The sequence below is a fragment of the Mesoplodon densirostris genome, chromosome 6, assembly GCF_025265405.1.
Source record: "Mesoplodon densirostris isolate mMesDen1 chromosome 6, mMesDen1 primary haplotype, whole genome shotgun sequence".
In the NCBI taxonomy this organism is placed as follows: domain Eukaryota; kingdom Metazoa; phylum Chordata; class Mammalia; order Artiodactyla; family Ziphiidae; genus Mesoplodon; species Mesoplodon densirostris.
In genome coordinates this window covers 21,844,469-21,865,301 of record NC_082666.1, presented here as the reverse complement: position 1 = coordinate 21,865,301, position 20,833 = coordinate 21,844,469, and the positions used below count along the sequence as shown (strand labels likewise).

The 20,833-nt window shown below is 53.5% G+C and overlaps 1 protein-coding gene across 2 annotated transcripts in view; it reads left to right on the top strand.

Annotated features, from left to right (window-relative positions):
• Window positions 1-20,833, top strand: part of TLN1 (talin 1) — a 32,002-nt gene that overhangs the window by 1,538 nt on the left and 9,631 nt on the right. For both annotated transcript variants that reach the window (XM_060100795.1, XM_060100794.1), the window contains exons 2-36: window positions 4,800-4,967; window positions 5,210-5,307; window positions 5,572-5,701; window positions 5,803-5,955; window positions 6,220-6,362; window positions 6,472-6,599; window positions 7,325-7,385; window positions 8,035-8,139; window positions 8,470-8,625; window positions 9,389-9,490; window positions 9,658-9,734; window positions 9,961-10,141; window positions 10,313-10,426; window positions 10,540-10,648; window positions 10,835-11,043; window positions 11,208-11,306; window positions 12,287-12,454; window positions 12,645-12,939; window positions 13,500-13,666; window positions 14,530-14,658; window positions 14,821-14,937; window positions 15,040-15,153; window positions 15,355-15,489; window positions 15,647-15,775; window positions 15,953-16,055; window positions 16,193-16,401; window positions 16,746-16,865; window positions 17,071-17,268; window positions 17,460-17,599; window positions 17,785-17,878; window positions 17,981-18,070; window positions 18,185-18,307; window positions 19,592-19,735; window positions 20,222-20,383; window positions 20,621-20,761. In XM_060100795.1, the coding sequence (XP_059956778.1) occupies window positions 4,838-4,967; window positions 5,210-5,307; window positions 5,572-5,701; window positions 5,803-5,955; window positions 6,220-6,362; window positions 6,472-6,599; window positions 7,325-7,385; window positions 8,035-8,139; window positions 8,470-8,625; window positions 9,389-9,490; window positions 9,658-9,734; window positions 9,961-10,141; window positions 10,313-10,426; window positions 10,540-10,648; window positions 10,835-11,043; window positions 11,208-11,306; window positions 12,287-12,454; window positions 12,645-12,939; window positions 13,500-13,666; window positions 14,530-14,658; window positions 14,821-14,937; window positions 15,040-15,153; window positions 15,355-15,489; window positions 15,647-15,775; window positions 15,953-16,055; window positions 16,193-16,401; window positions 16,746-16,865; window positions 17,071-17,268; window positions 17,460-17,599; window positions 17,785-17,878; window positions 17,981-18,070; window positions 18,185-18,307; window positions 19,592-19,735; window positions 20,222-20,383; window positions 20,621-20,761 (4,773 nt within the window). In that variant the 5' untranslated portion in view covers window positions 4,800-4,837. The remainder of the gene's footprint in view (window positions 1-4,799; window positions 4,968-5,209; window positions 5,308-5,571; window positions 5,702-5,802; window positions 5,956-6,219; window positions 6,363-6,471; window positions 6,600-7,324; window positions 7,386-8,034; window positions 8,140-8,469; window positions 8,626-9,388; window positions 9,491-9,657; window positions 9,735-9,960; window positions 10,142-10,312; window positions 10,427-10,539; window positions 10,649-10,834; window positions 11,044-11,207; window positions 11,307-12,286; window positions 12,455-12,644; window positions 12,940-13,499; window positions 13,667-14,529; window positions 14,659-14,820; window positions 14,938-15,039; window positions 15,154-15,354; window positions 15,490-15,646; window positions 15,776-15,952; window positions 16,056-16,192; window positions 16,402-16,745; window positions 16,866-17,070; window positions 17,269-17,459; window positions 17,600-17,784; window positions 17,879-17,980; window positions 18,071-18,184; window positions 18,308-19,591; window positions 19,736-20,221; window positions 20,384-20,620; window positions 20,762-20,833) is intronic.

Sequence of the window (20,833 nt, the reverse complement as noted above, 5' to 3'; positions counted from 1 at the left end):
GGAGAAGGGGACGGCTTAATCCTCTGAAAGTTCAGCCCTACTGCCTCCCTCTTCCCTTATTCCCTGGATATTAAACCTTCCCCTCCAACTCTCCTCCCTGGCCCTGCACTTCACACCCTTCAGGCCTACCCACTTACAAAATACTTCCCTTGCCTTTAATGCTCCCGTGTTGTTCACCTTACCATCCGTTCTCAGTGTCAATTCTGCGTCCCTTGCCACCCCCGAATCCACACATCCTACTCTCGTGCAAATCTGAGCTTTCCCATCATTTTAAAGCACTCTCCCACCATTTTCACCCACTCATTCAAGTGCATACCTCCTGGTCATCTGCTGAATACCCCACCACCAGTCCAACACTACTGCCAAGTCTTTACGGTCCCTGCTATGTGCCATTCCCTGGTTCTAAGGCTCCTTAATTTCTTGGTCCAGTTATAGATCCCCTTCCCCCACTCCCCCAAGAGAAAAGAGGAAATGAGACCCAAAGAGGAAACTGGATCTTGCTGATCCCACGCCCAGCCAAGCCACTGACCACACCCCCATTTCACTCCCAGCCTGACCCTGCCACTGACCACAACACTATCCCCTACCCAGCCTGACCCGGCCACTGGCTGCACCCCATTCCCCTCAACTCCATCTTCACTTAGACACTGCCAACGTCCCTTCACTCTCCCCCCCATCCCACTAATGTAGCCTAATTTAGCCACTTACCACATCTCTTCTCAACCTCCTGCAGCCTGACTTGGCCTCTGACCTCACTCCATCATTCCCTGTCTTAGCCACCATCCACATAATTATTCTTCCTCTTCCCCCAGCCTGATCCAGTGACTAACTATAGACGTATTTTTCCCACTGTTACCTTCCCCAGTCTTTCTTTACACTTTGTCTTCCCCATTTCCAGCCTGATAGAGTCACTAACCCCATCCCTTCTGCCCCTACCTGGCTGCTAACCACATCCCCTAACTGCAGCCTCGTCTTCACATTCTCAGCTCCATCTGCTCCTTTCTTTCCCCCTTTCCCAGTTCCTTGCCTAAACTCAAGCTCTCCCAGCCACTCTGAGTGCCTACTGATGACGCAAAGCAATGGGACCCCAGCCTGACTTTGGGCCTTGGTTCCTGAGGACAGACTGTCATCAGGTCCTGTCAGTTCTACCTCTTAAAATTTGTAATGAGTGATGCCCTCCTCTCCACCATTCTAACTCTGGCTTCATTACCTCCCACTTGTGCTAATGCAGTGTCTTTACAACCAATCTCCAAGGTAGGTGCCAGAGTTATTTTCCTAAAGTTTAGTTCTGATTGTGCCCCTTCTCTGATCAAAGCCTCCCTTTGCCTCCTGTTGCCCTCCGGTAGGTGAAATTCTGCATACTCCTGCTGAGTTCTCCCCTGCCTTTCCACCTTAACCTTGACTTCCCCATCACTGCTCACTTGCAGGTACCCCGTGCTTCAACCAGCCTGCCTCCTCACTTCCCTGAATGCCCCTCCGTGATTTCCTGCTTCTCCACCTTTGCTTATGCTATTCTCTCTGCCTAGAATGCCACCCCTGACTCATCTCCGGGTGGCTGGAATAGTGGCGAGAGCTTGGGCTTCGGAGTCAGAGACCTGGGTTTGGATCCTGGCTTCACAACTTATTAGTTTGTGTGACTTGTTAGCTGTGTGACTTGTTCAAGTTAAACACTTGAACAAGTGCTTAACTTCTTTGAGCCTCAGTTTCCTAATCTGTAAAAATGGAAATAACGACACCTACCTTGCAGGGTTGCTGTAAGAATTAAATGAAATTATGTACACAAAGCAATTGACATATAGTCAATAAAAGATAGATCATTGTTATTTTTTAAAGTCCTAACTTCAAATGACACTTTTTGTGAAGACGTTTTAGTCCCCCTTCCCTGACCTAAAGGGATCTCTCCCATGAGCACATACCACCTGGTTCTTACCACATCCTGCCTTCTGTAATTTTGTATGTAGCTCATCCACTCTGCTGACTGGGAGCCCATTGAGGGCAGAGGCTGGGGCTTACCCGCCACTGAGAGTTTGGCCCAGGGCCTTCCCATAACACACCCTCGAAAATGCTCGCTGGATGGATGGAAGGAGAATGTCTGTATAATGGGAGGAGAGGTGTTGGGGCCTAGTGCTGTGTGCTTGCCGATAGAGGTGTATTTGTACATCCCAGCTGTGTGCGTGGGGTGGAGTCCATGGGAAGACGACGTGGTTGTGATGGATCTGTGTAGGGCTGCGTGTTTGAGATAATGTGTATGTAGAGACTGTGTAAGTAGCTTTGTGGGAAAGAGCTCTGTGCATAGGCTGGGGTACATCTAGGGAGAATGAATATGCATGGATCTGGATGTAGGTGGGGAAGGGACGTGCTGGGGGAAGTCAGGTCCAGCCCTTCAGCTGCCCGGTCCAGCCCTAAATGAGCCTCCAGCAGCCTGAGGCCGGATATGTCAGTCTCACCCACAACCCTCCCCTCCCTCTCAGCGGTTACAGACTCAGAGGCCAAATTTGGTAACAGACTGAGTGTTACTCCCCCAGCCCTCTTACATTCTGACTCTGTCTTCAGCTTTCTCTCTCCCTTTGTCCCTCTCTGTAACTCCCTGTCTTTCTGCAGCTCCCTTTGTGGGTACCTGCTCTGACTGTATTCTCTATGTACCCCAAATTCCTTACCCCCAGTACATTTACATTCCATTCCTTGCTGGGATTTGACCTCCTGTCCTCTATTCCCCCCCCCAACAATTGCCCAACTCCTCTGGAATGTATCTCAGGAATGTCTTGAGGGAGGAGGAGTTCTCTGGGAGGGGGACACAGAGGGGGGGCATTGTTGCTGTTCCATAAAACATGATAGAAAGGGGAGCAAAGTTCTCAGGCCGGAACAGGAGTTGGATAGCTGCTCCCCACACTTCCAGGGGCCTGGTTCTGTGCTATCATTGCCCCCAACTCGCTCAGTTCCCTTTCCTCCCTCACCCTCTTGTAGCCATGTGGATGTCCACTGAGGACCAGCCTGAAAGTGAGGGTAGCCATGACTCAACTCCCTTATCGGGGTCTCACCAGAGGTTTCCGTGCTTGAGGAAGAAGGGGGTGTCCATGTGTCCGGAGGAAATGGGGGGAGACATGCAATTTCAGCTTAGGGTCTAAGGTCTTTTCAGTGCGCCCTCAGCTTCGCAGACCTTCCAGCGACCCAGCAGCCAGGTCTGACCAGCTCTGGGGAGAGGTGCTCCAGGAACGGGGAGGGGAGTAGAGACCTAGTAGTGGGGAGACTGGGAGAGTCCGCTCTTGGGGGTAAAGATAGAGGACGAGCTGTGGCTGCTGGTTTTTTGAGACTCTGTACTATTTATAAGGTTAGAAATTGTCTGTCAGATCCCTGGTCCAGACCTTTCCCACATCTGCCTCCCGCCTCCTGTTTCTACCTAGATTTTCAATCCCTCCTAATCTCTTCACCCTCCAAAAACATACCCCTTGCCAAGTTCCCTGGTCCTCAGCTGCTGTTTCCTAACACCCCCACCTCTACTTCCAGCCTTCTCTCTAGTCTGCTTTCTCCCCTTTGGGGCTAACAGTTTGCAGAGAGGGCAATGGGCAGCCTGGATTTGCTCACTCTCTTAGGTAAGAGGCACCAATCTTTGTGCGGAGCTGGGTCACATCATCAGCTGCCAGGCAGACTTGTGGTCTGGTACGCTCTGCACTGCCTGCCGCCTCCACTGAGAGGTGGTGCCGGGAGGGTTCGGTGAGACTGGTGTCCCTGGCCACAATGAAAATACTGTCAGGAGAGGCAGCTGAGACGGAGGGCAGAGTTTCAGAAGGACTAACTGAAGATGAGAGAGCATAGGAGGAGTTACAGTGAGAACTGCGTAGGAACTTGGTGACTTAGAAGGAGCAAGGACTGAGTTAGAAGGACTGGGCTCTTTCTCTGACCTGCTTTGAAACACACACACACACACACACACACACACACACACACACACACACACTCACACACACACTCACTCACTCACACACACACACACACACACACACACTCTCTCTCTCTCTCTCTCTCTCTCTCTCTCTGATTCCCCTTCAGCAAAATTAAAGAGTTGATTAGATCACTTCGGAGATCCCTTTGGGTTAGAAAATCATGATTCTAGCTTGACTGCTGGGGAACCAAACATGGGCCAAGCTCCTCCGGGAGGCCCCCAGCACGTCAGGTTAGAGGAAAGCTGAGACAAGTGGGCCTGGATGGATTGAACAGCAAGTGTTTGGCCTCCCTGCCGAACTAGCTAGAGACAGTGTTTGCAGGTCTCAAGAGCCCTTGGGGATTATCTAATATAACGTCTTCATTCTGCAGAGGAGGAGGCTAAAGCTGTGAGAGGGAAGATCATATGATGAGTCAGGGCAGAGCTCTGAAAATTCCAGACAGGAAGAAGCCAGCAGGGTATAGTAAGAGACAAAGAGAGAAGAAGACTGAACCAGGAAGGATGAAAACAGGGCAGAGGCGGGGCTGGGAAAGGAGGTGAGCAGGGACAAGGGTAAGAGAGAAACACTTGGAAGAAAAAAGGGAGGCACAGATTCCAGTGCTGGGGGCGGGGCGGTGTCCTCGGGTAACACTGCGTTTCAGACCTGCTTTTGTACCTTGCAGACCAGCCTCTCCTTCAGATGTCTTAGACACCTTAGACATCCATCTGATGCAACTCATCTTTCATTCTTTTTAAAATTATTAAATAAAACAAAAACAACTTCACTGCTATCTGCTTTGGTGACTCCCTTTCCTGGGGCTCCATCTGGGGGGCCTCCTCTCCTCCAACAAGGGTGTATTCTAATGCCCTGATGCCACAGGTCAGGTATAGCCAGGCTGGAGAGGAGAAGCCGCCACCATGGTTGCACTTTCGCTGAAGATCAGCATTGGGAATGTGGTGAAGACGATGCAGTTCGAGCCGTCTACCATGGTGTATGACGCCTGTCGCATCATCCGTGAGCGGATCCCAGAGGCTCTGTCTGGCCCTCGTGAGTCTGACTACCCAGTGGCTGGGGTGGGAGTCCTTGGTCCCTTCTCGTTCCCAGGCTCTTGGCCTTGGGGGATGACTTTGTTGTCCCCCAAGGCTTCTCATCTCTCAGGTCTGTGCTCCTTGGTTCCCTCCGTCCCCTTTAGGCCCCAGATCACTGAGAAAATAATAAGGGGCAGTGGTGCAGCCATTCAGCCACATTGGGGTCCTTATAAGTCTGAGGTGATCCATCCTCTCTTTTAGCCAGCGACTTTGGGCTATTTCTGTCAGACGATGACCCCAAAAAGGGTATATGGCTGGAGGCCGGGAAAGCTTTGGATTACTACATGCTCCGAAATGGGGTGAGTATGACTTCATCAAGGACCACCAATATCCTCTTCCATCACTTCCCTCCTTCCGCTTCCTATTTTCAACACCCACATCTGTTGTCTGTGACTTCCCCCATGCTTGCTTTCTATTACAGGCAGTCATAATACCCTGCTTTTGAGCAAGCCACCATAGTCTTCCTTTTAGTAATCTACTTTCCTCCTGCCTCTGGCTGCCTAAAAAGGAAGTAATACCTTTAGCTTAAAGTGGGCCCCTGCCTCCTATTCCTGCCCCAATAGGACACCATGGAGTACAGGAAGAAACAGAGGCCCTTGAAGATCCGTATGCTGGATGGCACTGTGAAGACTGTCATGGTGGACGACTCTAAGACCGTCACTGACATGCTCATGACCATCTGTGCCCGCATTGGTAAGGGGCTCGTGGGGCCGGAGGCTCAGGGGGAGGCCCCAGCTCTGCCGGAAGACCTGGCTGCAGTGCCTGGGATGCTGCCAACCCACCCCCTCCCCCAGGCATCACCAACCATGATGAATATTCACTGGTTCGAGAGCTCATGGAAGAGAAGAAGGAGGAGGTGACAGGGACCTTACGAAAGGACAAGACACTGCTGCGAGATGAAAAGAAGATGGAGAAACTAAAGCAGAAATTGCACACAGATGACGAGCGTAAGCAGAAAGGGACAGAAGAGGGCATTCGAAACAAGCAGGGTGGCAGGGGCAGCCGTTTCTGTGTTATTTACTGAATACTTGCTTTTGCAAGGCACTGTTTAAACCCTGGGGATGCATCTGTAGTAAAACAAAGTCCTGCACTCACAGAACTTAACATATTAGTGAGAGAGGGTAGGAAATGAAGAAACAAACAAAAAGCCAGAGATTAGATGGCGTAGGGGCTCTAGGGGCTTGACATTGAGGGGACTCTCTGTGTCCCAGTGAACTGGCTGGACCATGGCCGGACGCTGAGGGAACAGGGAGTGGAGGAGCACGAGACGCTTCTGCTCCGGAGGAAGTTCTTCTACTCAGACCAGAACGTGGACTCCCGGGACCCTGTCCAGCTGAACCTTCTCTATGTGCAGGTAGGGAGAGGACTTGCCTGGCATGGGGTGGTAGGGAGAGAGGCAGAGGCGCAGTGTGGGTATCTCTGTACCCCAGACAACATTCGCCTCCTTTCGCTGTGCTCTGCAGGCACGAGATGACATCCTGAATGGCTCCCACCCTGTCTCCTTCGACAAGGCCTGTGAGTTCGCTGGCTTCCAATGCCAGATCCAGTTTGGGCCCCACAATGAGCAGAAGCACAAGGCTGGTTTCCTCGAGTGAGTGACCCTCATCCCATACCCTGGCAGGGCCCAGGACTCCCTGCCACTGTGGCCCCAGCACAATGGGCCTGTCTCCATCCCAGACCTTCTCCCCTATTTCCTCTTCTCAGGTCCCAGGGTCTGACCCATATGGGTACCTTTTCAGCTTCCATCGTCCATTTGTCTCCTCCCTGGCCTCATGTGGAATATAAATGTAGTCCATAATCTCTGCCCCTGCCCCCTACCTCTGAAGTAAGCATATAACTTTTCTGAGATGCTCTGAAGAATTGTACTGCAATAGCCAGAGGGAAACTACATTTTCGTCACAGGGAACATCAGATTTCAAAAGTCTCACAGGTCTCATCCACTGGTGTTTCTCAGAATATCTACAGTTTGGTGTGGCTTTCTCAGCTTCCTACGAGCATGGTCATCCTTCTCGTGAGCTCCTTCTGCCCTTGGTCCCCTAAAATTGTGCTCTCGACCCTCTTTTCCTGAAGGAATGAGCCTCCAACTCAAGTTCCCTTAGTCTCTTTCCCTGTAAGGAGGGACACAGGCTGTATTCAAGAGTTAGTACTAAGTCATCTCGATTTCAGGGACAATCCAGACTCTAGTCCCTTGAGTCTTCTTTCTCCCCAAAGATAATACTCTCCTAGACATTTCCTTACAACCCTAGGCCCACAGTCCATGGCCCACATAGCCCTGATGCTGTCCACTACATGCTGACCCTCCCTTTTCTGGTGTAGCCTGAAGGACTTCCTGCCCAAGGAGTATGTGAAGCAGAAGGGAGAGCGTAAGATCTTCCAGGTGATTGGGGATGGGGAAAGTGTTTGGGATGACCCGGGAGCTTTGCTGCTTAATCCTTCTGACTAAACGGACCCCTACACCCTCCTCATCACCCCTACCCTCCTTCCACCCTCCAAGCTGTTCTCCCATCCCTCCTGCACCAAGAAAGCAGAAGACCTGGGCTTCTGGTCTCCACCTGCACACTGCATCTGCTGTGGAACTCAGTTCAGTAATCTTGTTTTCTTTTCTTTACCTCTAACATGGGATAACTATCTTCCCTGAGTAGGATTGGTAGGGGAATCAAACGAGGTAGTATGCTTAAATTACTGTGAAGAGTGTATATCTTCGTACAGACGGAAGGTGTTATCACCACTCTGAATCCTCAGCCCAAAAGGCCTTGTTTGACCTTCTACTTCCTAACCGTCCATTCACGTCTACAGAATGTCTGCAAGTTCCTTAACTGTATCCCTCGCTTCTTGAATAATTGCCTCTGCATATCCTTTATCAGCCCCATCCCCTCACCTTCTCATTTTTTATAGCCTGCATCCCCTAATTTTTCCTCTGTTCCCATTATGCTCTCCCATCATAGTTCACATCCCAACTTAACTCCTCATCTGCGATATCATCCTCCCCACATTTTGCTAAATGTTTCCCCATTTCATACTCGAAGGCACACAAGAACTGTGGACAGATGAGTGAGATCGAGGCCAAGGTACGCTACGTGAAGCTAGCCCGTTCCCTCAAGACATACGGCGTCTCCTTCTTCCTGGTCAAGGTGGGTTACAGATTCTTCTCTCTGCCCACCCTTACTTCCACTCTTACCCTTTCCTCTCTGAGTCTCTAACCCTGCCCCCAGTCACATTTCCCGTTGTTCCCCAAGAATCCCATTCTCTTCGTTGTGAAAACTTGCCCCTTTGTCAGTTCTCCACCATCACTTCCCTCCTTACCCTGCATTTTCCTTCCTTTTCCCTTTATCCTAACATAGCCTTGTCCCAGGTCCATCCATAGACACCCTGGTTTAGCTCTCCTGCCCACCTCAGCACCCCACTGTGGTCTGGATCTGATCCCCTGACCAATAAGACCAACGACAACCTCTGCCCCGCAGGAAAAGATGAAAGGAAAAAACAAGTTGGTGCCCAGGCTTCTGGGCATCACTAAGGAGTGTGTGATGCGAGTGGACGAGAAGACCAAAGAGGTGATCCAGGAGTGGAACCTCACCAACATCAAACGCTGGGCTGCCTCTCCCAAGAGCTTCACCCTGGTGAGCTGGGGTCTCGGGGGAGAAAGGGCTTTGGAGTTTTCAGAGAAGGGGCAGCCACAGAGGTCTCCCCCGCACCCCTGCTCAGGGGCAGGTGCACTGAATGCAACTCCAGAAAAAAGGAAAACTTTGGAACTATTGCAGGAACGTGGAGATTAGAATAGAAGGGAGACTCTCCTGGAGAATGAGGGAAGCTTAAATGAAACATTTTTTTTTAATCAACAGAACAAAACTGTAACCAGCAAGCTGAGATCACAGGAAACTTGGGGAGAGGGAAGAAAAAGGTGACAGAAAGAAAAATAAGCCTCCCCTCTTTCAGCAACAGCTACTTACAGTAGTTTCCTCCTCTAGCTTTATGTTTTGGCATTATGAATTGAAAACTGGTCCCACCTTGAGGAAGTGCCCCACTGAGAAGGGAAATTAGTAAAGGTGGTTTTTCCATTTTGGGTACTAGTACTAATCCTTAACTATGGTCATTTAATGATAAATGATAAATGTGTCCTCCCAGTTCAGGGTGAGAGAAGAGAGATTTCCTAAATGCCACACATTTGAAACTGTGTAGCATACAGAGCACGCCTCGGAAATAAAGTATTTCCCTCCAAGGAAAATAAAGAAATAGGAGATTGAAGAAAGGCCGTTGTCCTAGAGGCTGCTGGCACGGGGCGGGGAAGCGCCCCTCATCAGCTCGATCTTGGGCTCCCGCCCACCCTTTCCCATCCTGAGTGGATTCAGGCTTTCCCACTGAGGCCCCACCTTGTCCCCCTAGGATTTCGGGGACTACCAAGATGGCTACTACTCGGTGCAGACAACTGAGGGGGAGCAGATCGCACAGCTCATTGCTGGCTACATCGACATCATCCTGAAGAAGGTGAGCACTGCCTGACCCCCACCTTCTCCTCCTCCCTTACCTTGTCCCCAAGCCGGTCCTTTAGAAATGGGGACCCAAGTTCCGGAAGATGGCTGACTGCAGAATGAAAAGGCTGCCTTTTCCACTTCCCTCTTCTTTAACTCTTGTTCTTTTTTTTCTCCCTACAGAAGAAAAGCAAGGATCACTTTGGACTGGAAGGAGACGAGGAGTCTACTATGCTGGAGGACTCGGTGTCCCCCAAGAAGTACGAGGGGAACCGGGCTGACCCCATCCCTCGGGCAGGGAAGGCAAGGCAGGACCCCAAGGACTGTGGGAGGTGGGGAGTCCTTAGGATGCCTCTAACTAGTCGCGGGCTGTGGTGAGACCTCACGCACCGCCCAGACCATAGGACGTGTGGAGGCGGTAGAGCGGGGTGGGAAGGGATGAGAGGAGGAGGTCCTCGGAGTGCTCCCCGTACGTCCCCTCTCTAGGTCAACAGTCCTTCAGCAGCAGTGTAACCGGGTGGGGAAGGTGGAACATGGCTCCGTGGCCCTGCCTGCCATCATGCGCTCCGGAGCCTCTGGTCCTGAAAATTTCCAGGTGGGCAGCATGCCACCTGCCCAGCAGCAGATTACCAGTGGCCAGATGCACCGAGGACACATGCCTCCTTTGGTAAGAGTGCCCCCACTGCCACGATTCCGGGCCTCGCCCCCCTTGGCTGGGCATAGCCAGGAGTTCGGCAGTCTTTCCCATGTCCCTGTTGGTCTCCTTCTCGGCCTCAGGCTCTCTTTTACCTTCTCTCTCCTCTAAAGGTTCCCTGTTACTTCTCTGTTTGTCTCATAGACGTCAGCCCAGCAGGCACTCACTGGAACCATCAACTCCAGCATGCAAGCTGTGCAGGCTGCCCAGGCCACTCTGGATGACTTCGACACACTGCCCCCTCTGGGCCAGGATGCTGTGAGTATGGGACGGAGGAGAGGCCGATGGTGCTGAAGCTGGGACTCCAAGGAGCAGGGTTGGGGTTAACGGCAGCAGAGCAGATCCTGAGGTTTGTTCCTCTTTGCTCTCAGGCCTCAAAGGCCTGGCGTAAGAACAAGATGGATGAATCAAAGCATGAAATCCACTCCCAGGTAGACGCCATCACAGCCGGTACTGCCTCCGTGGTGAACCTGACCGCAGGTGGGCCGGATGCCCAGCCCTCTGTGTGCGGTGGCGGAGGGGAGGGCGAGCATGTGCAAGCATGAGTGTGACTGGCTCGGTGTGACTGCACCTTGACTCACGGAAGGGACTTCGTATGTCTCTCTCAGGACGTGTGTGTGACTAACTGCCTGTGACTGGCCTCCTCTTCTTCCTTCTCCCCCCCAGGGGACCCTGCCGAGACAGACTACACCGCAGTGGGCTGTGCAGTCACCACAATCTCCTCCAACCTGACGGAGATGTCCCGTGGCGTGAAGCTGCTGGCTGCCCTGCTGGAGGACGAAGGTGGCAGTGGCCGGCCCCTGCTGCAGGCAGCGAAGGGCCTGGCGGGGGCGGTGTCAGAACTGCTACGCAGTGCCCAGCCGGCTAGTGCCGAGGTCAGGGGCCAGGGGTTGGCACTAGGGAGAGGGGAGGGTTTGAGCCCAAGGAGAAGGGGGCGGTCCAGGTTGCAGGATGGAAGGGTGAGACCCATGGGCGTGTAGGACCCGTGGACATGTGCGCAGGGATTAGGCAGCTTCTGACCGGTGTTCACTCTCCACAGCCCCGTCAGAACCTGCTGCAAGCAGCTGGGAACGTGGGCCAGGCCAGTGGGGAGCTGTTGCAGCAAATTGGGGAAAGTGATACTGACCCCCACTTCCAGGTTGGTGACTTACCCAACCCCCAGAACCCCAGCTTCTAGGAGGTAACCTCTGATCCTGAATCCAGCTCCAGTCCTGCTACTGTAAATTGACCCCTGAGAGCCAACCTGAACCTCTGTTTCCAGGGATGACACTGGGAACCCCCAGTCCCTTTTTTGGGGATAAGAATTCAGAACCCCTGAATCCAAACTTAACCTATTAGTTCACCCTTGGCCCTTATTGGTGATATGTTTTTGGTCGCCTTTCCCAGTCTTCCCCATATGTAGCCCTCACCCCAACTTGAGGGCATCTTGAACCCCCGCTTCCAGTCCTCTCGCTCCCCCTTCCCACCCCATGCCCGTCTCCTCAGCTGACTTGTCATCCTGGATTTCCCATGCAGATCTGTGCGCCCAGAGGGGCTGGGGTTCCATCTCCCCCCGATCCCCCCACGGTAACGGCCTCTGGCCTGGGCCTTCCCAGCTTCGTCCTCTCTGAGCCGCATACACTCGCTCTGCCCCCTCCCCTGGCCTCCTGGGGGAGCAGAACATGACGGGAGCTGGGGAGGCACGGCACAGGCGGGACTTGAAAAAATGGGGTCCGAAGGGTAGTACACGGACTTGTTCCCAAGACTCCATGGTGACTGCTTCCAACCAAGACGGAGAAGAAATGGAGAAAAGACGCTGGGGGTGGGAGGGACCCCTCCCTCCATCCCATTGTAACAGCGCTGCCCACCTTCCCTCCCCATTGCCGTCCGAGTGTATCCGCCTCATGCGTTTCTCCCTTCGGTGTAGACACTGTTTCTCTCGGTGTGGGTTTGTTCCTTGGTGGGGGTTCTGTCCCACTTGGTGCTCGAGGCAGGGGCTTGGGGTAGGTTCTGGTTGCTTCTGCACACACTGTTCTGTGATTGGAGGCGGTGGGACTAATGAAACAGCTTATGCCTCTGAGAAGGGTCCGTGGATCCCAAGCTGGATCTCAGGCCACGCTGACTGCTGTTTTCTCACAGGAGGTGCTCATGCAACTAGCCAAGGCCGTGGCAAGTGCTGCAGCTGCCTTGGTCCTCAAGGCCAAGAGTGTGGCCCAACGAACAGAGGACTCAGGGCTTCAGACCCAGGTTATTGCTGCAGCAACACAGTGTGCCCTGTCCACCTCCCAGCTGGTGGCCTGTACCAAGGTGAGCCCCAAAGGTTGCTGCAGCCTGTGCCTAGGGGTGATGCTACCACACACACAAGAGCCTCTCATTTTATCTCTTTGGCCCCCAAGGCCTCACTACCCAACCTAATAACTATTGTGAACACCACAGACACCCCTACCTCACGACTCCTTTCCCTCGCCTACGTCTCTGACACTCACTTTGCCCACAGGTGGTGGCTCCTACTATCAGCTCCCCTGTCTGCCAAGAGCAGCTGGTGGAGGCCGGACGACTAGTGGCCAAAGCCGTGGAGGGCTGTGTGTCCGCCTCCCAGGCTGCCACAGAGGATGGGCAGCTATTGCGGGGAGTAGGAGCAGCGGCTACAGCTGTCACCCAGGCCCTGAATGAGCTGCTGCAGCACGTGAGGGCCCACGCCACAGGGGCTGGGCCTGCTGGCCGCTATGACCAGGCCACTGACACCATCCTCACTGTCACCGAGAACATCTTTAGCTCCATGGGTGATGCTGGTAAGGACAGCCCCCTGGGAAGACAGAATCCCAGCGAGGTTCCCCGAGTCCACTGGAAATTCCCTTGCAGACCCATCACCCCCCCACCAAGGACTCAGCACAGTGGGCTGGGTGTTTAATCTCTGAAATCTCCAGTTCCCCATCTGTAAAGCAGGAATATGGTATCTGCTCTGCCTTCCTTGGTGTATTTAAAGAACATACCAAAGTGTACACAAAAATAGATGGAAAATGATATTATTAAGAGATAGCCATCCCCATTCTACTCCCTAACCCCCAAAATCCTTCACAAAGAGTCTCATCCTCTTAAGACTACTTACGGAAAATAGCCATTGGAGACTGCCCCCCCGCCCCTCCCCCCATCAAAACGCACCAGGAAATCTGTTCCTTTCCAAGATTCTAAACCCAGGAAACAGTAACTCCAGGGAAATCACTTCAAGAACTTTTGTGTCTCCTTACTGTCCCTAAAAGCCCTACCTACCTTGTCTGCACCACTTTCCTCCACCCCCCGACACCCTCTCAGTGTCTCTGGCTCCCTTCGCTGACTGTGCCTATGTTCTCAGGTGAGATGGTGCGACAGGCCCGCATCCTAGCCCAAGCCACCTCTGACTTGGTCAATGCCATCAAGGCTGATGCCGAGGGGGAGAGTGATCTGGAGAATTCCCGCAAGCTCTTAAGCGCCGCTAAGATCCTGGCCGATGCCACAGCCAAGATGGTGGAGGCTGCCAAGGTAGAGAGCCTTCTATGCGGACCCCCAGACTGGGCCCTGTAGGGAAGCAGAAGGGTCCAGATAGTCACCCTCATTTATGGGAGGTGAAAAGCAGAAGATACAAGAGAACAAATACAGGAGCACTGAGGAAATAAATGCGCCCCTAGGCGGTGAGTGGATGGCGCCAGGCTTCCAGCCATTGTGACTCCCAGAGTCCTTGCTGACTGATAGGAAACTGTACCCTTTTTCTTCCTCTAAGTCCAAGGCCTGCAGTTCCTACTTTGCCCTACTTTGCTGCCACCACGTGTCTGCTTCCTGGATCCCTCTGCTTCCTGGTCTCCTGTGAATGCACGCGGGCATTCAGTCCCAGGGCATCCACTGCTAGCAGCACAGAGAAAGACAAGGCAGTGGGACACGGGGACACGAGGATGCAGAGGACTGTCAGGAAGAAGCCAATAGATTCCCAGGCTCCCTGGGCTCTGGGGCTCTTCAGTTTGCAGGAGTAGCCAGGGCCCCTGCTTTGGTATCCCTGAGATCCCCACTCTAAACTGCATTCTTCTTGTCCCAGAGAGCCCTGCTCACCCCCATTTGCTAGTGGTATTTTGTGGGGAGGGGGGGGAGAAATATGGCCGCTTCCCCAGAGAGGGGAAGCAGAAACAATTCTACCTAAGGAAGGGATTTCAGCATCCCAGATGGAAGCCAGAGCCCCTTTAGGCTCCCCTTTTGCCTGCCTGAGGTAGCTCGTCTCAACTATGATTACCTTTCAGTGGGGGTAGTTAGAAATGACTTCAGAAAAATACCTCTGAGTTTGGAGGGGTCAGGGAAGAGCTTATCTAGGGTCCACAGGGACGCAGGGTGGTAAATGTCCCCTCGCCACCTCTCAGGGAGCAGCCGCCCACCCTGACAGTGAGGAGCAGCAGCAGCGGCTGCGGGAAGCGGCTGAGGGTCTCCGCATGGCGACCAACGCAGCTGCACAGAATGCCATCAAGAAAAAGCTGGTGCAGCGCCTGGAGGTGAGGCTGGGAACCAAGCCAGTGTAGGTGCTGTAGGAGGAATGCAACTGGGAGGGCTGTGCGGGGACGCTGATGTTTCCTTGGGGGATAGCACGGGCAGGGTAAGCCAGGGCCAGGGTGTAGCAATGTCTGGGCCTCGTCCTCACTATTCTGTCCTTAAAGCACGCAGCCAAGCAGGCTGCAGCCTCAGCTACACAGACCATCGCTGCGGCCCAACACGCAGCCTCCACCCCCAAGGCCTCTGCCGGCCCCCAGCCACAGCTGATGCAGAGCTGCAAGGTGAGACGCCAGGAAGCCCGTGGGGACGGGAGGAGGCATGGAAGATGGGGGACTTTTCCCCAGCCTGCGGAAAGGTGGCTCTGATGACATTTTCACCTACAGGCTGTGGCAGAGCAGATCCCACTGCTGGTGCAGGGCGTCCGAGGGAGCCAAGCCCAGCCCGACAGTCCCAGTGCGCAGCTAGCCCTCATCGCTGCCAGCCAGAGCTTCCTGCAGGCAAGGCACCTTCCGCTCACCGCTCAGCCCAGACCCTTCCCACTCCTCTATAAGACCTTTAGATTTAATGTAAATCTCTGCCAGGAGCCTCTCTCCCAGTACTGAGCCCCAGCGCTCACCACATCCTGACCGTCATCAGTCCCTGTACCCAAGCCCAGAGGGCGTATGGTACACTTCATCTGCCCACCTGTTCCCCAACAGCCAGGTGGGAAGATGGTGGCAGCCGCGAAGGCCTCGGTGCCAACAGTTCAGGACCAGGCATCGGCCATGCAGCTGAGTCAGTGTGCTAAAAACCTTGGCACCGCACTGGCTGAACTCCGTACCGCTGCCCAGAAGGTATAGGAGCTGGCTCTCTTTTTGGAAGATATGGGGGGAGTCCTAGGATGATGGAGAATATCCTAAAATGGGTAATTGTGTAAACTGAGGCGTGAGTGAGACACAGTGTACCTCCTACACCTCAACCCCCCCCCCCCCGCCCTCCATATCTTTGTAGGCTCAGGAAGCATGTGGGCCTTTGGAGATGGATTCTGCTCTGAGTGTGGTACAGAATCTAGAGAGAGATCTGCAGGAAGTGAAGGCAGCAGCTCGAGATGGCAAGCTTAAGCCCTTACCTGGGGAGACGGTAGGTATTCGAAAGACCTCATTCTTACTCAAACCCTGAGGTCTTCCTTCTCACCCATGCCCCAGAGCTGCCCAGAACCTTCATTCAAACTGCCAGCTGTCCCTGAATAGCTTCTCAGGTTCCCTCTTCCCCGTTCTTCCTGCACCTGATCCCCTGAGTCTCCTCCTTCATCCCTAGATGGAGAAGTGTGCCCAGGACCTGGGCAACAGCACCAAAGCAGTGAGCTCCGCCATCGCCCAGCTGCTGGGGGAGGTTGCCCAGGGCAATGAGAATTACGCAGGTACGTGGACAGGGCTGGGAATGGGGCATGTGGTGAGGAGGATGGGGGAATGGGAGCTGTATGGAGGAAGCCACCGGCATCAGGGCCTGGCAATGAAGGTGCCTTTTCCCCTCCTTCCTCTCTCCTCGTTTCCCCAGGTATCGCAGCTCGGGATGTGGCAGGTGGGCTGCGGTCACTGGCCCAAGCCGCCAGGGGTGTAGCTGCCCTGACATCAGATCCTGCGGTGCAAGCCATTGTGCTTGACACAGCCAGTGATGTACTGGATAAGGCCAGCAGCCTCATCGAGGAGGCGAAGAAGGCAGCTGGCCATCCAGGGGACCCTGAGAGCCAGCAGCGGCTTGCGCAGGTCAGGTATTGGGACAGGGCCACTCCCTCCCTCTCCCCCAGATCCCATCAGAAGGCCCACCCTGACCAGGGAAGAGTCTCATTGACACCGCAGCTCCTCCGTGGATTCTGCCCTTCCTTCTCAGTCTTAGTAGAAGTGTCTTAGCTGGACTGAGGCAGGGGCCTAGCTGAAAGCCACATTTGGGGAAGTTTGATCACCATCACTTGATACCCAAATGTGATACCCTGGCCTATTCAGCTAAAACACCCCCTTTCTGCTTTCACTTTCAGCATCTCCCATGGGTGGAGGAGGGGATCTCCCAGTTGTTTCCATTTTGGCAACCCCTGTCTCCTTTCCCACCTCAGGTGGCTAAAGCAGTGACCCAGGCCCTGAACCGCTGCGTCAGCTGCCTGCCTGGTCAGCGAGATGTGGACAATGCCCTGAGAGCAGTGGGAGATGCCAGCAAGCGACTCCTGAGTGACTCGGTAGGAGGACAGGGGTGTGGGGGGAACACAGGGAGGATGAAGGACTCCAAGCTTCTACCTCTGGACCTCTCCTTGACCCTGACTCCCCAGATGTATCCCCTTTCATTGCCCCCAGGCTCTGTGCCCACCTCTCAGCGCTCCTTTACCAGACTCTCCCTCACGTCATTTCCCATTCTTGCACCTGACTTTGTCTCTGACCCTGCAGCTTCCCCCCAGCACCGGGACTTTTCAAGAAGCTCAGAGCCGGCTGAATGAAGCCGCTGCTGGGCTAAATCAGGCAGCCACAGAACTGGTGCAGGCCTCTCGGGGAACCCCTCAGGACCTGGCTCGAGCCTCAGGTCGATTCGGACAGGACTTCAGCACCTTCCTGGAAGCTGGTGTGGAGATGGCAGGCCAGGCTCCGGTACGAAGAGGCACTGGGTCCTGTTCAAGGGTTAGATCAGGGGCATCTCTGTGACCATGGAGTCCCCATCTGCTCCTGGCTCACTCCCCTCCCCAGTCTCTAGCAGTACTTGAGTGTCTGGCACAGAAGATCCCTTTTAGAGACAGATAAGAAAGGACTGGACAATGTGTTGACCATCTTGCCTTCAACAGAGCCAGGAGGACCGCGCCCAGGTTGTGTCCAACTTGAAGGGCATCTCCATGTCTTCAAGCAAACTTCTTCTGGCCGCCAAAGCCCTGTCCACAGACCCTGCAGCCCCCAACCTCAAGAGTCAGCTGGCGGCAGCTGCCCGGTACGTAGGAGCTGGGAAGCCCAGCCGTAGAATGTTGAAGAGACTGGGGAGGGGACATCTCATGAGAAGTCCCTGGCTTAGGAGTTGTTCCAGGCAAAAGAGAAATGGCTAGAGACTTCCTACACGTACAGGATGCAGAAATGATGACCTTTGCACCCATTCACTTGACTTTCTCTTCCTCCCAGGGCAGTGACTGACAGCATCAACCAGCTCATCACCATGTGCACCCAGCAGGCGCCAGGCCAGAAAGAGTGTGACAATGCCCTGCGGGAATTGGAGGTGGGCCCTGTCAGGCTAAATGGGGTTGAGGTTGAGGAAAGGGTTCTTGGTTGGAGGGTGAGGGGGGTGTCTTGGATCTCACTTCACCCTCCCCCTCTACAGACGGTCCGGGAACTCCTAGAGAACCCGGTCCAGCCCATCAACGACATGTCCTACTTTGGCTGCCTGGACAGTGTCATGGAAAACTCCAAGGTAAGTGCACCCAGGAACCCAGGAGGGCAGAGGACAGGAAGATGGAACTAACCAGGGGCTGCTCTATCCCTCTGAGAACAGGCTCTGACTCTCCTGATACACTCTGTTCCTCAGGTACTGGGTGAGGCCATGACGGGCATCTCCCAAAATGCCAAGAACGGAAACCTGCCAGAGTTTGGGGAGGCCATTGCCACGGCCTCCAAGGCCCTCTGCGGCTTCACCGAGGCAGCTGCGCAGGTTATTCTCCTGAGATGGTCCCTGGAATGCCCCTGCTTTCCCTACCCCACCTCCTCACAGCCTGACCCACTTGCAGATAAGTCAAAAAGTTACGCTTGCAAAGCCAACGGTATGGAAACTGGGGATCTTTCCCCCTCCTAAAGTAGAGATATTTGTCAGCAATCCTAGAACACCAGCAATTCTGATCACTGTCACCCCTGAGCCCTGGTGCTTTGAGTTATGGTTACACTGTCCAATCATTGGGCTGTTTCCAGACCCAGCTTTCTTGGTGTATGCTGATTAGCATATGCAAATAATTTTCACATAATTATTACTTTTGTGGGGGGCGGCGGAGCAGGGGGGTGTGCCGCAAAGCATGTGGGATCTTAGTTCCCTGACCAGGGATCGAACCTGGGCTCCCTGCAGTGGAAGTCTCAACCACTGGACAACCTGGGAAGTCCCTACACAATTGTTACTTTACTAGAATAGTACCAGGGACTAAATTTCCAGTTACTTGCGTCACCACTTAACTTTGCCTTTTTCTACATTATGAAGTGTAAAACGACCTATTAGCTCAGAGTATTTTGCTTTCATATATGAATCCTTAAAACAAACTGGCTTGAGAGCTCATCATCTCAGACTGTTTCTCTGAAGGCCTATCATCCTGCTCCTTCAATCTCCCTACCTCCCTGTGTCCTATTCTGTTGGGTGGCCTGCAGTATATGGTTTAATTTATTTCTGGAAAAGCATGAAGAGGAAAAAGCAAAGCTACCATGTGTTGGGTGAAGTAAGAATCAAACCTTATGATGGTCTTCCAAGCAAAAACAGATTTTGGCAACCATTATACCCATCCCTTCCCTCTTTCCAAATCTCTGAAGCTTGGAGGTATCGTGTTAATTAGCCTAACACCCTCTATAGTTTTACAGCTATCTCTAAAAGAGGTTTTGTGTGTGTGTGTTTGTGTGTGTATGGGGCTTTCAAACTTTTTTTACTGCCACTTACAGTAAGCAGTACTTTTCACCTTAAGACCCAGCATACATACACATAGAATTTTAATAAAAACCTTGTTTTGTGTCTTTCCTTTTTTTTTTTTACTTTTTTAATCTTCTGAAATGTTTGAACAAATTTAACAAAACAGGAGAGGTTTTTTCCCTATTACTGTGTAACTATAGCTGATACACCTCCACTCACGTAGAACCCTGGCCACTAGACTTAGTCCTGCTCCCCATTGTCCCCACTATGGCTATTCGAGTCCCACCTAAGGAATATTCCTTATTCCTCACCCCACCTCTTCTCTCTCCCCAGGCTGCATATCTGGTTGGCGTCTCTGACCCCAACAGCCAAGCTGGACAGCAAGGGCTGGTGGAGCCCACGCAGTTTGCCCGAGCAAACCAGGCAATTCAAATGGCCTGTCAGAGTTTGGGAGAGCCTGGCTGCACCCAGGCCCAGGTAACTCAAAGGGACAGGCACCATGGACAAGCCTGGGAAAGGCTGCTGAGCCAGGACAGACCAGCCTCGTCGGGGGAGAGGGAGATGCAGGACATGTGGGGAAGGAGAGGTTGGGGCCCCAGCTCTGACCTCCCATCCACAGCGTCTCTGGGTCATTGTCTTCTCCTGCCGTGCTTCTCATTGTTCCTTCAGTTACTGCCAAGTTCACCACCTCTTTATGGATGTTTGAGCTCACTCTCCTACAGGGCCTGTTACTGTTTCTCCATTAGTGGGTCGGCTTTTCACCTTCCTTTCCCCCACACCCTGCTCATGCTCATCTCTGGGTATCTCTCTCTCCCAGATCTTGACTTTTCAGGTGACTCTGTCTTTCCTAATTAGACTTCCAAGGGTATTGCTATACATCCCCCAAGCGAAAGGGGCTGCTCTCTGGAGTGGACACTTCTCTCCTGCCCTCATCGTGGCTCTTCCACGATTCTGTCTCCTCAGGTGCTCTCTGCAGCCACCATTGTGGCCAAACACACGTCTGCGCTGTGTAACAGCTGCCGCCTGGCTTCTGCCCGGACTGCCAATCCTACCGCCAAGCGCCAGTTCGTACAATCAGCCAAGGAGGTGGCCAACAGCACGGCCAATCTTGTCAAGACCATCAAGGTTCCCGGTGTTTGAATTCTCAGCCTCCCCCTGACCTATCCAGGGAGATAGGGCTGACCCCCTGTCACTCCCTGAGGCTTTCTATCAAATCCCACCTGCCTGAGCCCAAGGCCTTTCCTATCCACGCTGGTTATCACCAGCCTCTCCCCACACCCCTTAAGCTCAGGAAGGAGACCTGGGCTGCACCGCCTTTGTCTACAGTCCATCCTGAGGGCCTCCCCATCACTCCCTTTTCAGGCACTGGATGGGGCCTTCACAGAGGAGAACCGTGCGCAGTGCCGAGCAGCAACGGCCCCGCTGCTGGAGGCTGTGGACAATCTGAGTGCCTTTGCATCCAACCCTGAGTTCTCCAGCGTTCCCGCCCAGATCAGCCCCGAGGTGAGGCCGGGTGAAGGCAGAACGGATGGGCCGTCTGCCGCCTTATCTTCCCAGGAGTCTTGAGATTCACCT